This window comes from Lacerta agilis, chromosome 1, assembly GCF_009819535.1.
Source record: "Lacerta agilis isolate rLacAgi1 chromosome 1, rLacAgi1.pri, whole genome shotgun sequence".
Lineage (NCBI taxonomy): Eukaryota > Metazoa > Chordata > Lepidosauria > Squamata > Lacertidae > Lacerta > Lacerta agilis.
In genome coordinates, this window is record NC_046312.1 from 50,687,570 (window position 1) to 50,704,508 (window position 16,939).

General features: G+C 45.1%; 1 protein-coding gene across 2 annotated transcripts in view; it reads right to left on the reverse strand.

Annotated features, from left to right (window-relative positions):
* Positions 1–800: 800 nt before the first annotated feature.
* CD82 (CD82 molecule) overlaps positions 801–16,939 on the reverse strand; it is a 67,092-nt gene continuing 50,953 nt past the window's right edge. For both annotated transcript variants that reach the window (XM_033149448.1, XM_033149458.1), the window contains 5 exons: positions 16,115–16,189; positions 8,858–8,965; positions 5,642–5,830; positions 4,325–4,408; positions 801–2,928 (listed from right to left, as the gene is read on the reverse strand). In XM_033149448.1, coding sequence (XP_033005339.1) covers positions 2,851–2,928; positions 4,325–4,408; positions 5,642–5,830; positions 8,858–8,965; positions 16,115–16,189 — 534 coding nt within the window. In that variant the 3' untranslated portion in view covers positions 801–2,850. The remainder of the gene's footprint in view (positions 2,929–4,324; positions 4,409–5,641; positions 5,831–8,857; positions 8,966–16,114; positions 16,190–16,939) is intronic.

Consider the following 16,939-nt stretch of genomic DNA (forward strand, 5'->3'; position numbering starts at 1 on the left):
ATTTTATCAATGTGGCACTTAAGAATTCAGTGGGGAGTGTGCAAAGAACACCAGCAATTCTTAGGAAAGGGCAGAGAAAGTGTACAAAAGGATAGTCTAAACTAGGAATTGTGTACACTGTCCAGTTAACATGCATCCAAGTGAACAAATTCCATGCCAAGAACAAGACAATTGACTAAGGGCTGCTGTTTTATACAGTAGTATGTTTTCATATAGCACCAGCACCCCTTAGTGGATAGGAAATGGTATTACTATACACATGGTTAATTGTTCCAGTTACAGGTGGGTAGCCATGTTGGTCTGCCATAGTCGAAACAAAATAGGAAATTCTTTCCAGTAGCACCTTAGAGACCAACTGAGTTTGTTCTTGGTATGAGCTTTCGTGTGCATGCACACTTCTTCAGATACCACACTTCTTCAGATGGTTAATTGTGTTAAGATTACTGGTTGACAGTTACGTAGGAGTAAGGTGACCAGACTGCTCATGCTTATTATCCAAGGATTTTGGTAACAAGCATTTCCACCATTATCAAATGCAATCCTATGCAATCCTATGTCTTGTGCCGTTTGAATGATTAGTGTTCTGCAATTCCTATCAAGCCCATTTTTCAAAATGTACTTAATATATGAAATACACACACACACTTCTGTTTGTGAAATGAAAACTAATCAGCATAAGCAGTGTTGGCACTAGCTAATGACTGTTCAGCATTACTCTACATTACAGATCCCCGTTCTTCTCTTAGCACCCTAAACATATTTAAGGCCACTTCAGTAGTATGTTACACAAAGACAGACACTTCTTTTTTTTAAGCAAATCTTTTTATTACTGAAATACCCACCCATTACTTGTTTAAATCTGTACATGCATTTCTTCCATTTGGAAGAGGTTTCAAAAAAAAAAAAAAAGGAGAAATCCAGAAGGGGCTCAGCTTTTCTTCCACTCGGCGCTGAATCCGAGAGAAGAACCACAGCATAAACAGCTTATCAATCGAAGCACAAGAGGTGAATATAAAACCTAGCTTTACAATCAATTCCAAAGGGGGGGGGGGGAGGAAAAGGAAAAGGAAAGACCAGGCTGGAGGTGAGAAGAGCAAAAACAATCACTCCCAGGGAAGTCCCTTTTGCAAGCTTTGTTTGCTTTTAAATGAGGAAGGGACTCAACATGGGGCAGGCAGATTCCTTGATGGTCCTCTTCCTGCACTTAACTCTACCCCCAAAGCAAAACATTATTAATAGCTTTTTCTTGGATTTGTCACCACCAGTCATTATTTAAGAACTAGGAGCATATGTTTTCTGGGGTGCATGGAGATATGAGAGGCTCTTCTCAGATTTGGGACTTGTACTTTAGACCACCTCAAGCCTGTTAAAAAAATCTCCACACAGGGCAATCGTTCATGCCTTCTTGTAGACTCTCCCCTCCACGAGTCTCCCGGTGTTGTGCTAGGATGCGCCCTGCTGGCCTGTGCATTCAAGGAGATTAAGGACTCTCAGCATATGAAGAAAAGAGAGAGAGAGAGGAAATGATTTGTCCAAATTTGAAAGTTTACATTAAGTGCCATCTTAGTGCTAAAATGGAAGCGTTCCATGCAACAGTCAGTGAGTGTCATGTGGCTCAGGAGTAATCGCTTAACCTGGATGAGACTACCACCCGCCCCTCCTTTTTCCACAGGCCTTACCGGAGTTTTGCTGTCCCCAAAGCAAGGGATTCCCCTCATGGGACTGCATTGCCCTCCCTGCTCTCAGTCCTGGAGCAGAACCTAGCATGGCTGCTGGGTGCAAAACACATTTCCCAGTGAAACACCGAGACAGAGGCTCCCTGCTACAATGAGTCTCTGAATTAAAGATGGCACCCCAAACAGAGATTTAGGTTAACAGGAAGGAGTCGCTACACAAGCTAAAGGTCAGAGCAAATGCTCCCCCACCACCACTGGTACAAAAAAGCCATCAATCCTAGATATTCTTTTACCACAACACATTATTACGCATCACCTCTAAAAAAGTTGGCAACCAAAGAACATATTCCAGTTGAGCCTGCGCAGGCTCACGTATGCTATAGGTGTGCTCTAAAGTGCCTCCAAGCTAACCAGATTCAGAAAGGAAGAAGAGTGTGGCAGAGAAGATAAGGTTTGTTTTGTTTTGTACAAAAATCCAATCTCCCAAGTCAACTTCCCTGTTACTACTAGCTGGTGACATCATAAGCCTGGGCCTGGGCCAATCCTCCATCAGATTGAAGTCACTGAAGATGGTGCAGTAAGTGAAAAGGGAACATTTCTTGGGGTGGGGTGTGGGGGACTATAGCAGAACTATGCAAAACTATTCAAGAGACACAATTCAGCAGATCTGAGGAAGTGAGTTTAAGGAAGGCCAGGGTGTCAGGTTAGAGAAAGGATGCTCCTTCCTACTGCATGTATTTCTTTGGGAGAGACCCCCAAACCACCGACAACAGCTAAAGCCCCCCAAAAGTTCTTCCTAGTGGAAAATAATATACAAATCAATGGTAGCAGACAGCTGCGAAAGAAAAAGGAGCATTTTACGCTTAGTCACAATGCGTCAGAAGTGGATAAAAACAAAGAAGAGGCTGTCTAGCATGGTGCTGGCAGTAAAGGTGCAGGGCATCACACGAGCGGAGGAAGACTTTAAAATGGCCAGCTTCGTAGAAGAACAGTCAAGAGATAGGAGGGGCTGCCCAAGCCCCTGATCCCTCAAAGAATTAATAGCCGCAGTGCAGCCTAATTGATCCATAGCAATGCTGGATGCCACAGGAGGAATGGTAAGTGATGAAGACAGTCTGGGTACGAGGAAGGAAATGCCCCGTTAGCTCCGGGACAGCTCTTGAGGCCACCAGTCTCAGTACTTGGGCACTTTGGTGTAGTCTTCAGTGTGTATGTTCTTGCAGAGGCAGATCGAGAGAATCATCCCCAGGAGCTACAAAGAGTAAGCAAAAAATGCAGCTGGTCAAAGAGACGGTTGGTTGCAAGCACCCGAGGGGTGGGGGGATCCCTGTGCTAATTCCCATTTCCCCGCCCTGTGAGGTAGGTTTCGCTGAAAGAGGCAGCTGCTGGCCAAAGGAGCTTCATGGCTGAGTGGGGATTTCAACCCTGGTCATCCACAGACCAGTCCAACACTGCAATCACTGCACCACACCACACATTGTTTTATCTTTTGTTTGTTGCCTCGGCCCACTTTCAGGAGGAAAGACAGGCTATACATTTAACGAATAAGATAAAAATAAATAATCAGTAGTTCCCCCCCCCTTTATTCATTAAAAAAAACGCTTTTATTTTTAAGTTGAGCACTGCAATAAAGTGAAACTGGGCAAGAAAGCCTCTTAGCATTGTGGGTTCAGTTCATAAGTAGCAGATGTCAGGCTTCAGGGAATCGGCTTCCTCCCCCATGGAAGTAGATAAGCAGAACAAAGGAAAAGGAGTCTTCCTACAGGTTACAAACTTTAATAATCACAGCAAGAGAACAAAGAACACATCTATTAATAGCGGTGCTCCCAATGAAGGAGCCCACCCCCTTCTGTCTCTATTAATCTACATCACTTTTACATTTTGTAATCTGAGCTTGCACCCTCTGTGTTTTCTGTTCTGCCACTTTCTGAACTATTCTCAACTTCGGGGAGGGTGGTGGAGGAATGCTGTCCAGAGACTGTGAATCTGTTAACCCCCTCTCTTCCAATGTTTCTTCTCCTAGCTGTTCCCCATCCAGTATTTCCCAGCTTCTGCCTTCTGAACTATGTCCCTCTGCAAACCGCTGTTCCAAATCTATACTATCCTCCTGCTCCTGGGAAGATTCAGGATCTGGAGCGGCGGGGGGGGGGGGGGGGCTCCCAAGTGCAGCCCTCCTCAGAATGGTCCCTGACAGCAGACTCCATTAATTAGGCAAGGCTAGATTTTTTTTACATCTAATTGCAGTGCTGGCTGTTTTGGCAAGACCCCTGTATAAGAGAAAAGGCAGAGAAAGCAACACAATCTTAAAGTGTTAGCTTCCAGCAAGTGTCTTGAGTAAGAACCGGGAAAGGAGTTGTCAGCATGAGACAATAGTCTCAGGCCACATTACAGTCCAGACTCCGCACACGCTTATGCTGCTCTGAGATGGTGAAGCATCTACAACTCAGAAGCCACCACAACTGCATAGCACTGTAAGTAATGATGGGACCAGATGAGCAATGTTGGTGTGTGGAGCTTACACACCTTGTGTCCCTTGCTTCTAAGTACAAGATCCATCCGTCCAGGATGCATTCTATAAAACAGTGTGTGTGTGTGTGTGTGTGTGTGTGTGTGTGAGTGTGTGTGTGTGTCGGGGGGAGGAATCTTACCTCAATGAAAGCAACCCCTGCACAGACTCCAAGAATGATGCCAAGATTCTCCTGTAACCAATTCTGCACACCTTCCCTACAGCCCTGGGGGTAAACAAAAGGGTAAGAAAAATGACTTGCCAAGCATTTATTTAATGCCATGCAAAAGGATCCTCACCCCCCCTCCCCACATATTTGCAAGGTGGGGTTTGTTCAGATAGGAGCACGGGAAAAGGCTTTATACCATTGTCCACCCAGCTTCATATTATCTACTCTGATTGGTGGCAACTCTTCAGTGTCTCAGGAAGAGGTATTTTTCCTTTAAGTGGGGGGGGGATGATCTCTAGATTCTGTTCCAGACGTCGTGTTAAATTAGGTCCATGCAGAAAACAGCAATATCTTAGTATTCCGAAACGGCACAGCCTGCACCTTGTTGGCATCTTCCAGCTTACTCTCTTTCTTTAAGGGCAGGAAAACTCTCATACAGGGGTAGATACACTTTCTTGGCCAAGGGCCACATTCACCCTTGATAAATCCGCTGGGAGCCTCATGCCAGGGGTTGGATTGGATTGGCCAAACCTGGGTGTGACCACCCCAGACACCCACATGAAAACATAGAGAGGCACACACCCCTCCCTTCCTCAGCTGATCTGCATGGATCAGTTGAGGGAGAGGGACTACTGCACGCTCTCCAATCAAATCATCAATCTGACAACAGGGGAGGCAGCAATTTGCAGCTGCCTCTTCATCTGGGCACCGTGCTCTGCTCATTCCAGTGTTGCACCTACTTAAAAAACTATTTCTTTTTTTCCCCCTTTCTGGTGCTGCCACCAAGTTGGCCGGGTGTTGGGTGGCCAGGAAAAATTGCTTGAGGTGGCAGATCAGGCCCCTAAACTGAGGCTTGGCTACACCTGCTTTTATACAACCTCATGCAATGGGATTAAGTAATAATATAATAATTTATTATTTATACCCCGCTTATCTGGCTGGGTCTCCCCGGCCACTCTGGGCGACTTCCAACAAATATCAAAATACAATACAAAGTCACAGATTAAAAACTTCCCTAAACAGGGCTGCTTTCAGGTATTTTCTAAATGACAGGTAGTTGTTTATCTCTCTGATGACCCCTGATGGGAGGGCATTCCAAAGGGCGGGCGCCACTACCGAGAAGGCCCTGTGCCTGGTTCCCTGTAGCTTTGCTTCTCGCAGTGAGGGAACCAACAGAAGGCCCTCGGTGCTGGATCTCAGTTTCCGGGCTGAACAGTGGGGGTGGAGACGCTCCTTCAGGTATACAGGACCGAGGCCGTTTAGGTTGTCCATTAAGTCAGACACACTCACCTGCTTTCTAACAGGCCAGTCCTCGGCCGTTGTGGTGTTGGAAACAGTACCCAAAGAGCAGAAGCCTGTTTCTGAGAGGGAGTTAGTCGAGTCATTGCCACAAGAGCAAGGGTAGGATGTCTGGTTTCCGTCCTGGAGGAAAGTGTTGTTTTTCCAATTTTCTGGTGTAGCCCAGCCACAGCAAGACAGCTGCCATTGAAGAAAGAAATCACTTAAAGGAAGGGGAGGAATTTGATTCCGTCCACACGGAAGCCAAATCTATCAAATTCAAACTCTAAAACAACCTGAGAACCAAAGCACAGCCACCTTCAAAATTCACACTGCATTTTGTTACGCGGTTCTCCAACCGAACAATGTTTACAGGAATGCATGTAGGGGGCAGTGCACATAAAAAGGAATATATTGGTAAAAAAAAAAAAAACAGCATATGTATTTGTAGTATATTAGGAGAAACTGCTCGCAAAAATGTGTACAATGGTCAAAACTGAGCACAAGAATAAAAGCACACTAAAATGCTGAAGAATTTTCATGAGGATTTTTTTTTAAAAAAAGAACATTGCAAGTTGCTTCAGAAATTTAATGAATTTTAAGATTGTAAAAATGAGAAACAGACACATGCTTAATAAGCCCACGTTGTCTTCTGCAAGCTCTCACACATCAGTTCATAGAACACTGTAATCCCAGAATTAATTCTGCTCTTGCACCTCTGGATCCAATCCAGAGTTCTGAATTTTCGGAGTGCTAGTAATTTAAATATAAGACAATAGCTCAGCTCCATTCGTACATGCCTCCTCAAAGCAGTAACTTAACCAAAGAATGCCAAGTGTTAAAACAGCAAGTCACCAGAAGATGGCGCTTGTCACCTACTCTCTCCTCACCACCAAAAACTGAAACAAGCTCAGCTTTGGAGAAGGGGGAGGAAGATATTAAAAGCAAACTACTATCAGACAGACAAATCTTAGTTCAGCTTTCCCCAACCCTCCAAATGTGTTGGACTGCAACTCCTCTCAGCCCTGGCCAGCATGCTTGGAGAAGGCTGTCTTAGCCCACAGCCTATTGGCCTGTGGGGCTAAGTAGTCTTTAAAGGTCAGATTAGTCTCAAGATATATATCTGAGTCCATCTCCCCCAAATATTTGATTGGAGGTCTTGATTCAGCCAGATTTATTGTGGGGGGGGGGGGCAGCAGCAGCAGCAGCAAGAGAAAGACATTTCTGGTGCAACCAATGGTTTGCCCAAGCAAGGAAACAAATCCTAGTATCCTAGGGAAAAAGAAAGCCCAGGGAGCAAAGCCCATTCACAATGGCCTTGTGTCTGAGCTGGGACTTAAATCTGCAGAGCCAAATGGGGCTCTGAATGTTTAGTTGCCGTGGTGCAACAGTTGCGCTGTTTGTTATTATGACTATGTGTTTCAAAGCCAGTATATTACTGAACACCTAGATTTAACAAAAGAGAGCCACAAGTTCAAAAACACAAGCTCAGTTTTTCATAGTCTTGCTCCCTTCTTTGTATAAGAGACTGGGAGCTCAGTAAGCATGGAAGCACTTACCCAGAACACACACACACACACACACACACACACACAAGAGTGAAGGCTGTAGGGCAGGCATAGGCAAACTTGGCCCTCCAGAGGTTTTGGGACTACAACTCCCATGATCCCTAGTTAACAGGACCAGTGGTCAGGGATGATGGGAATTGTAGTCCCAAAACATAGGCTGAGTTTGCCTATGCCTGCTGTAGGGTGAGCAGAAAGGAGGCAACCTCTATGTGAACCTAGCCATTTGTTCCAATGCAATGCTTATATAAAGCCTTAAGAACTTTAGCCTACTGACCTGTCTGCCACAATGATCCAAGCCAGGCTGGCACAACTTGTGACCTACGAGCTCTGCCAAATGCAGCTCACTAACCAAGTCTGATAACCCAAACGCATCCTGTTTTTCTTTTTTGCTGTTTCCCACCAGCCACGCATCGCATTCTGCCTGCCAGGGCCTGAAAGCACACAGAGAGGTACCAAACATCTGGCAGATCTTACAATGCATGGCTGGTGAGCCAATTTCAGCTTGGCAAGTCCTGAGTTGTGCAAGCCTGATGTATGCAAAGTGTTTGGCAAGAAACACACACACACACAGCCACGCACCAGATGGAAATCACAAGGGTTTTGGCCTTCTTGTCCCCAAAGCAAGAGGTTTAGCTATTTATATAATATTTGAAAAAAGAAAAGAGTTTCAAGATTCCTGAAAGGATTTGCTTTAAAATAACACACACACACCTACTTGCTTCACATGTGTGTCACTTAATATTGATCTGGGGACATCACACGCCAGTCAGCTGGAGGCATAGGACCACCACTGAGCTGAGAGGGGCACAGATTGCTGCCATCGTTTGCAAACCCAAGGTGGCTCAAAGCGAGTCATTCTGAGTATGCAAACCATGACAGTCACAAGTTCAATAGTCATAGCTTCATGCAATCACAACTTTCTGGGCCTGGAAGCTCAGTGGCATGTGGTCCAAAGCAAAGCCAAAGCTCGCTTGTCCATTGTGTGAGGCAACACTTGATTTGTTGAACAAACCACGGTTAAAATCAGGGCTTTTTTCCAGCCTAAACTCGCCAGAACACAGTTCCGGCACCACTCAGGTGGGCGCCATTGCCATTATAAGAGAACGAGGGAGGCGTTCATGGTGAGTTCCTGCACCTCTTTTTCTAGGAAAATAGCACTGGTTAAAATAAACCATGGCTTCGTGTTCTGTGCAAACACATTTCTCTCCCTCACACCCCGCAAGCCCATGTAAAATAACTCCTGAGTGAAGTGGCTCTTGCTTGTGCCTTTCTATAAGCTCATAGCAGTAAAGAAAGACGAGCAAATAATAGTGTAATGAGGCTGCTGCCTCCAGTACTTTGATCAAGCTATAATAATGTCGCATCTGCCCGTTCTCAGGTGGCCACCCTTCTGCACATCCCCCAGAGGGGCCACACAGAGAATATGGTAGGGAGTGTGCTGGGTGGCAAAAGACTACCCCAAAGGGCTCCCTCCTCCAACTTATCTCAGTTTGCTGCCTTCAAACAGCACTGTTTATTTATGAATTGATTTGTATCCAAATCCCTAGTGGCTGGACAACAGTATCTCTGCAGAGACTGCCAATAACAGCTCCCTCACAGCACCGAATACCGGCGGCCTGCCTTTCCCCCTTGTCTGATCAACTCTTGCATGACCACTCACCTGCAACTGGACATAGTCCCATGCATTCTCAAGGGTCCTGTTCTTGTCATCATAGGGATTGTAATTCTGAATGAGGTCGCCAGCAATCATATCCAGTTCTTTCCTGAGCTGGTGAATCAAAAGAAAAGTGGGGGAGGGGGTTAAGTATTGATCACTCAGTCTTTGTCTGACAGATTTAAAAAAGCCATTTAGCCCATGTTGAACACATGCAGGTTACCATGCAGTATTAGGTTTAGCTAAAAGGCACAACCAATTTATAAAACTGCAACCTTTCTAAACATGCAGTGAAGGTGTGTGTGTGTGTGTGTGGTTTCTGGATGGACTGGCTAAGGCTGCTAGTCCCGAGCTCATCTCCTCTTCAGACAAGTCATCATTTTCTGAAGGGTTGGGTGGGCACCATACTGGGTCAAGCACCTACAAACATCCTTCCCCTCCTGCTTCCTTTCCTGAGGGAAGACTCTGTAGAGAGAGTGGTCAGTTGGCTGCCTCCGCTTGAAAACATCTTGAACATCTTCTGCTCAACTCTCATTTTTTGCACTCCACCTCTCACCGCCCGCCCCCCACTCCCGGGGCTCCCCACCCTTGGTTTATGCTATAAGAATCATAGCTATAGGAGACCAGTTCAGGTCAGGATCCTCCCAGAGGATGTTAACTCAAAATCAGCGTATTAGTGGTGGGAATGTGAGGAGATTCAACCATTCTGAAGCTGGGTTTTTTCAATGAGAGCAGCTATTTAACAGCATTTGCCTCCATAGCCCTTCTTTCTTTAGAGGACAATGTCAATTTTCCTGCAACTTATGAAACTTATGAAAACCCAATGCTTACGTTACTATTATCAGCCAAACTGGCAATAGCCCGATACAAGAAATCATCAAAACTTCCTATGCGGGAGGCATGATTTACTAATACATGGAACATTGCTTTATCTGAATGCCTGGTCAGACATAAATGTGTAGTCTGGAGCAAAGCCAAATGAGACAGTTTTGACGCACACTGGTACCCATATTTTTATTATATAAATAGGGAGAGTCATAGAAGTAACCCTACCATGACTCACTCCTCATTGTGGTTGGGCTATATAAATTCATCTTTAAAATGTAGCCATATGTAACTGCATCTCTTTGTTTTTTACACTGAATATGCTCTGTGTGTGGTTTTGTTGTTGTTTGCATGGTTATGTGTAAGTTTGTACATATTTCTATAAGTCAATAAAAATAGACGATGATAGATGGAAGATAGATAGATGGATAGATAGATGGATAGATAGATAGATGGATAGATAGATAGATGATAGATAGATGGATAGATAGATAGATGATAGATAGATAGATGATAGATAGATAGATAGATAGATAGATAGATAGATAGATAGATAGATAATAGATGATAGATAGATGATAGATAGATAGATGATAGATGATAGAGATAGATGATCAATAGATGTGTATTAGTGAACCTCCAGATCTGCAAATGAAGCAAATTCCCTCTGACGGCAATGCAACTGGGTCACAGGTTCCCCCCAACCCCCCAGATCTGATTACTGTGCCTGTCTACACCAGTAAAGCGGGAGATCTCTCTGACTGCAGCTTACGCCAGTTCATGAGCTCACTTAAGCGGGATGGCCCAGTTACTGCACTAAACCACACTGCCAGCCTGTCCCTGTCAAGCTATTTCAAATAAAGCTCCTCTTCCAAATTCTGCAAGCACAAAGTACCCAGCACTCGACTGCACAAGCTCGAGAGTGTCACGCTGGGGACAAAGCTGGCACTTGAAGCATTTGTAATGGGCTTTCAGAACTAGGTCAAATTTCCACAGGGCAGCCAGTCAGATAGATCTCCATATGGCAGCCCCGCTCAGCCCCAATGAAGCTCGCACTCTCCTCAGACATACAACCGAGCAAGGCTGTTCTCAGTGGCGGCTGCATACAGACTGCCTCCGAGCAAAGCCGCTCCGAAGGAGGCTGCATCTGCTCATATATTCCTCCTGGCCATGCAGTCAGATGGAAGAGAATCATACAATCACTCCCAGCTGACGTCTGGCCCTCTGTTACTCAGTTTACATGGCCAAGCTCTCTGCCTCTCGCCCCAACTCCTCCCAGGGAGGAAAGGAGGGATGAGCAGCAAAGCAACTTGACCTGGATCCCGCCGCTAATGCAATTGGTCCTGCCTCCCTTTGTCCTAAGTCATAGACAGCATGAAGGCAAGGAGCCTGTGGGTTTTCGTTGTCCCTCCCTCTGCTGTGTTAAAAAGAGAAGACCGCTTTTACACGCTACAGACTCAAAATGTGGAAAACCAAAAAGGTCCGAGTTTCAAGATGGCCAGTGGCAAGTGATGCTTTTCCACCCAAATGATGTGGGCATGACGCACTGTTCCCTTTGCCTAGGTGTGGGCTCACCAGACCTTAGCCCCAGAATCAGTTTTTGGTGTCATGTGTGAATTAGATTAGGAATGCATGGATTAGTTTAATGTCCATGTATGTGTATTGTGCCTTTTCCTTGTCATGTAACTACAGTCTGTCGCTCCCCAGCCCCTCTCCAAAAGCCATTCCTGGTTAAGTAGGTGACATGACTTCCAAATGCATCCAGCCTTTTCCTCTCTAATGAAGAACAGGCCACAAAGGAATTCAATGTCTTCCCCCAAATAACATCCTCACACACACACACCCCAAGCACATCTTTTGCACTAGTTGCTTCTGTGTGTAATAGAGTATAAAACATTTATTAAAAAAAAAGAAAATAACATTCCTCTCTTGTTAAAAATAGCCTGGATATTAAATCAGATTATTAGCATGTTGAGCCCACACTTAATCTGTTAAAAAAAAATGAATCCACAGCCACCTAACCAAACATAAGGATGTTCCACCTCAACAATGGTTTGGTGTGTTGCATCACCGAGTTTCATGTCCACAGGTTCTCCTCTTCCCTTCATTCACATATTTGCAATTTCCCCCAAACTCCATATAAGCCACCTGAGCATTACTTTAGTGCTGCTTTCAGTGAAACTGGGACAAGATGTCACAGCAAGAAATGTGCATGACACCTCAGGGTTTTATTGTGTGTCTCCCTCAGCAGGTTACTATTCAGAGGATAGCTTTGAAAGAGTGAAGGGCTACAGGTGTGGATCTGTGTCGGATGTGGAGCAAAGAAATGAGAAGGAGGGAATAGAAACCAAAAAGGGGAGGAAAGCACAAACCTAATCCCGAGAGCGGAGTGGGAACACCTGACTGGTCCAATGGCACAAAGAACACAGACATGCTAACGGTGTATATTCTAACCCTAAAAAAGGGTCCCTGCTTGTCACAGGAGGGTGACCTCGGCCAAGAATATACAGGAAGGGACAGCAACCGAGAGCAAGCCCCTCCTTCTAGTACAGAGTTCCTACAGGATACTGCCAACAGCTGGAGGTCTCAGAAGAAGAAGAAGTTAGCCAGCTTTTCTTTGGCCTGTTTGTGTCACTGAATCATTGGGGAGGACTCCTGAGGCGCGAGCCCAGTAAGTGTCAAGTAGGTGAAGCACAAGCTCACATCCCAAGCTATGTAGGGTACAGGCGCCTGGGTTACTGTCTGGCAGCCCCAGTTATGAGATCAGACAGGAACAATGAAATGTTTCACAATTTCCCCTTGATGAGAGCTTGCATACATACCATGGAAAAGCAAGAGAGGTCAAAAGTTTCCATTTAATACTACTTCACTAACTACAAGTCAAATTCCAGAAACAGAGGTTCTTCCACCCCCAGTTTCTGCCTGAATTTCCAGCACATTGCCCCCTCCCAAACCATTGCTTCTATTGGAGATATATATATATAAATGCAGACATGCATTTTAATATCATGCCTAGTTTGGCCCAAAGTAAATGAGAGTTGAGGGGAAAGTATCTTTGAGAAGAGGCAAGGCAAAGGCAGGGCTGGCCTAAGACATTTTGCTACCTGAGGCAAAGATGGCACCCTGTCCCCATTCCATTGACAGATGCCAGTTGTATGGACAGAGAGTCGTACTTCAACATAGGCAGTGAGACAGCATCCTCCAATGCACCCGAGGACAGTGGGCCAACATAAGATGTGCAGATCATGTGGTACACCCAGTTCTGTCCTTCTTGCCCCTATAATCTACCTCAGTCAGTCTAATGGGGTAGCCAACATGGCGTCCTCAGACACTGCTGTACTCCAACTCCCATCATCCTTGACCATGGCTCATGTTTGCTGGAGCTAATAGGAACTGAAGTCCAGCATCATCTGGACTGAAAGTGAGACCATGAGAGCATCCTTGCTGGATGAGGGCAAAGGCCCATGTTGTTCAACCTTCTCATATCATGCTGTGACTAACCAGATGCCTATGAGAGGCCTGGAAGAAGGACCCAAGTGCAACAGGAATTCCTGACAGGAGCAGCGTGTACTGGGTAGGGCTGGTTTACTTCCAGACAACCTGTTTATTGAGCCCCTAAGAACTTGCTTCAATCAATTATCCTACCCAACACTTGCCAGGGCATTTTCTTGCCACTTTCCTTCCTGCAAAAAAGTCAGAGAAGAGAAAGAGCACTTGTGGCACAAGAGCTCCAAATCCACTTTCAATTGCAAAAACCTGAATTTGCTGTTAGGTAACTGAATCCCACCTGCAAAATTGCACTGGTAGTTACATGGCCCCAGGGCACATATGAAAGCTAGAATTTAACCAAAAGAAAGTTCTCCTTTGCACAAAACGAAACACTCAACTATGCAACAACATTGTGATTCAGACCACTGGACGAGAGAGGGAGAAGACGGCAGCCTGCCGGCTATGCCTCCTGGCAGCCAGATTCTAGCTGGAAGTAGGCCCACCTTTATCAAACAACATGAGGGGAGAGGAGACTGGTGTGCCAGACTCTTCCTGCCAAGAAGAGTTCTGTGGTGTTTCCAAACATGCCTCCCCACCATTATGAAGCAGAAGAAAAATGAGACTTTGGGACCAAACTCTGTTGCTAGAGCAACCCTGCAGCAACTTCTCCACATAGAGGCCTCCATCTTTATAATGTGGAGGAAAATATGACAAGCCAAACCCAAAACATCTACAGCATCAAAGGGAGAAAAATATCCCAGAAAACCAGACTTTGAGGGAACAAAAAAACCCTCAATCAAAGACTGGTAGCAGCAGAAGAGTTCTGTAGAAAAATAGTGCCGGAGCTTCGTGGAATAACATGCCTTACGAAGGAAGGAGGTGGCTTTGCAATCTTTATACATTATACCTAACCAGGGGTCTTTTCTTTGGCATCCTGGAAAACATCTCTTGCAGACTTTTTCTCTTAGCGCAACAGCAACCTCAGCTAAAGTGAAAGAGGTTGCGGGAGAAGAGATCCTGAATATTGTTGTTGAGCTTGTTATGCAGTTTTAACTGGCTATTTTACAACGTAAAACGGCCAGTTAAAAGCACAGAACAGGTTCAACCACTGCAGGAGATCATAAAAAGGTCACAGAAGAGACATTAAAATAAAAAATCCATACAAACAGAAAAGGCATTACTCCATCCGGTTTGACATTAACTGTAGGAAGGGGCATGTCAATTTGGCAATTATGTAAAGCCAAATTTTACATAATTTTTACCACCCTACTTCAGACCCACACTATACAAACGAAATGTCCCAATTCTTATACCAAGGATGGCTGTTTGAGTGCACTTTCACACACACACACACACACACACCACCACCACCACCACCACCCAGAAAAGTTCTAGTCCACATGCTGCATTCATATAATCAGTATTGGCCTATTCTGCATTGGTTCCAAAGCTAAAACAGTGCTGGTCCTTTTGGTAGACTATATACTAGAATGACCTATTTGTCTCAAAATACAGCTCAGAAATTAACACAGCTGCAGGTGTGAAGTGGCAGCCTATCCACATGCCAGGATGAAATAAATAATGCCATGTCTGGGCAACCCTACCCTTTCAGAATTTTATTACAGTTATTTATTAAATTTATGTACCATTCCTATAATCTGAAGATCACAGGGCAGTTCACAGTATTAAAAACACAAAATAGATAAGAATTCGGTTTTTGGAGGCCACCAGTGGCAGCTCTAGGACACTAAAATAGCAACGAAACAAGGAGTGGGGTGTGCCATGCATAACAGCTGGCAAATAGGGACTGTTCCAGGTTTATAGACACAGTTGGACCACATGCACATAAGAGGAAGCACTCAAGTGGGGAAGTGGTTAGAGTAGTAACTTTCTCCCAGCTGCTATTTCGTTTTTAACTAGGCTAAGGGGCCAGGAACTTGTGGCCCTCCAGATGTTGCTGGATTATGACTATCATAAACCCTGATCATTGGTCATGCTGTCTGGAGCAGATGGGAGTTTGTATTCAATCACCAGTACAGGATCAGAGCTCCTCTACCCCCAAATTAAATCATGCCAGTTTTATTTACAGTGGTTCTCACCCAGATTCTAAAAAATGTGCCACCACTTCTGAGGCAGGAGGCTACTACTGAGCACCAAGTCTTCATGGCATAATGTGTCAGCAGGGAATAAGGGTTTAGAGTTTCCCAGCCTTTAAAAAAAATATCCCCCAAAGGTAGACTGCACCCCAGTTTTAGGAGTTGCACTTTGAGCAATTAATTTATTATCTAGACTCTTCACTAACCAATTTCTGTTAACAGTGAAAAGCAAATTTAACACAAATCATCCTATACCCCTGAAATATGCAGTAAATGCTATGGGTTGTATCCAGTGCTGACTTGCACACTTGGAATTTGCCTTCCTCTCCTTCAGTTCCCCAGATCTGTCCCCGGGGAGGAAGAAAGGTGAAGTCCATGGAGCTAGCCGAAGTCCACTAGTGAAGCATTTTATTCTGCCTTCTGTGTTCATTCGGCATAAACCATCTGCTTTTGTACATAGAATCATAGAATTGCAGAGGACCATCTAGTTCAACCCCCTGCAATGCAGGAACATGCAGCTGTCCCATATTGGGATGAAACCTGCAATTTTGGCATTATCAGCACCACGCTTTAAACAACTGAGCCAGGCATATGTTTCGTTTAGCTCGACCTCATGATATTGTATGTGTGGGAACACAATAATCAAGAGAAATATTTTGAAAGGAAATGTGACCTCAGGGGCATTTGCCCAAGGACTGGCTCTTAAATCTACAAGAGCTAGATTTAAGAATTTTCCCAGAGTAAAATGGCAATCTAAGTTCTGCATCAGAACCAGGAGCATATGGTGAAAGCACAGGGTACAAGCACAGTTTCCATGGAAGAAAGCAGGTGGGAGAGAAAAGGAGTCACTTACTCTATCCCGCTGGAGGTAGATGAGCACGCCAGCAGCTATCTGGGCTATGAGGATCAACAACAGGCAGGTGAAGTACTGGAAAAAAGAAAGCACAACATCACTTGGTGTTTGGCATGGCCATTACTATAGACAGCAACCTCAAGAAAAGCTCTTCAGGGGACAGCCTATGGAACAGAGTCAGGCCTAAGAAGAAAGAGTTTTGAGATAGACTTTCTTTTTAGGAATGCATAGAATTATTTCCCATGCAACACAGCCAATAAAAAGTCCCCCCCCCATTTTTGCCTACTCTTCAAGTGCAATAAGCTCATAAATTGGCTCCTTCCAGGTGTTCCAACAAGAACTTGGCCCAGGTGTACACCGGGTAGTTGCCCAAGTTGGAAGCAGTTCAAGAGTCTCCCCCTACCTGCCTGGTAGTCATTGTCGCATAGCTGAAAAGCTTCGCCCAATATATGGGAGTATTACTTTTCACGATGCAAGAAAGGAAGACAGTTCAGCTGCCGGGCTGAGTACAGGATACAAAGGACAACAGATGCTGAGACAACTATTGGGGCTCACAGCATCCCAGAAAATTCAGAAAGGTCTCATGTAACACTTGGATTTCACGATACATATGAGAATCAAAAATAAATGGTAGAATTCAACAACGCACTATTATAGAAACTTCCTTTGTCCAAGCCCTGTTCTGGGGGTTCTCCCGTCCCCCACTTCCAGAGCCAACTGGGGGGCACGGGAGGGGGGCAGAATCACAGTAGGAGAAGGGGGAAGCCCCATTGCACAGCGGAAGTCCTTGCACAGTCCTTCCACTGACAAGGCTTCTTGGATTAA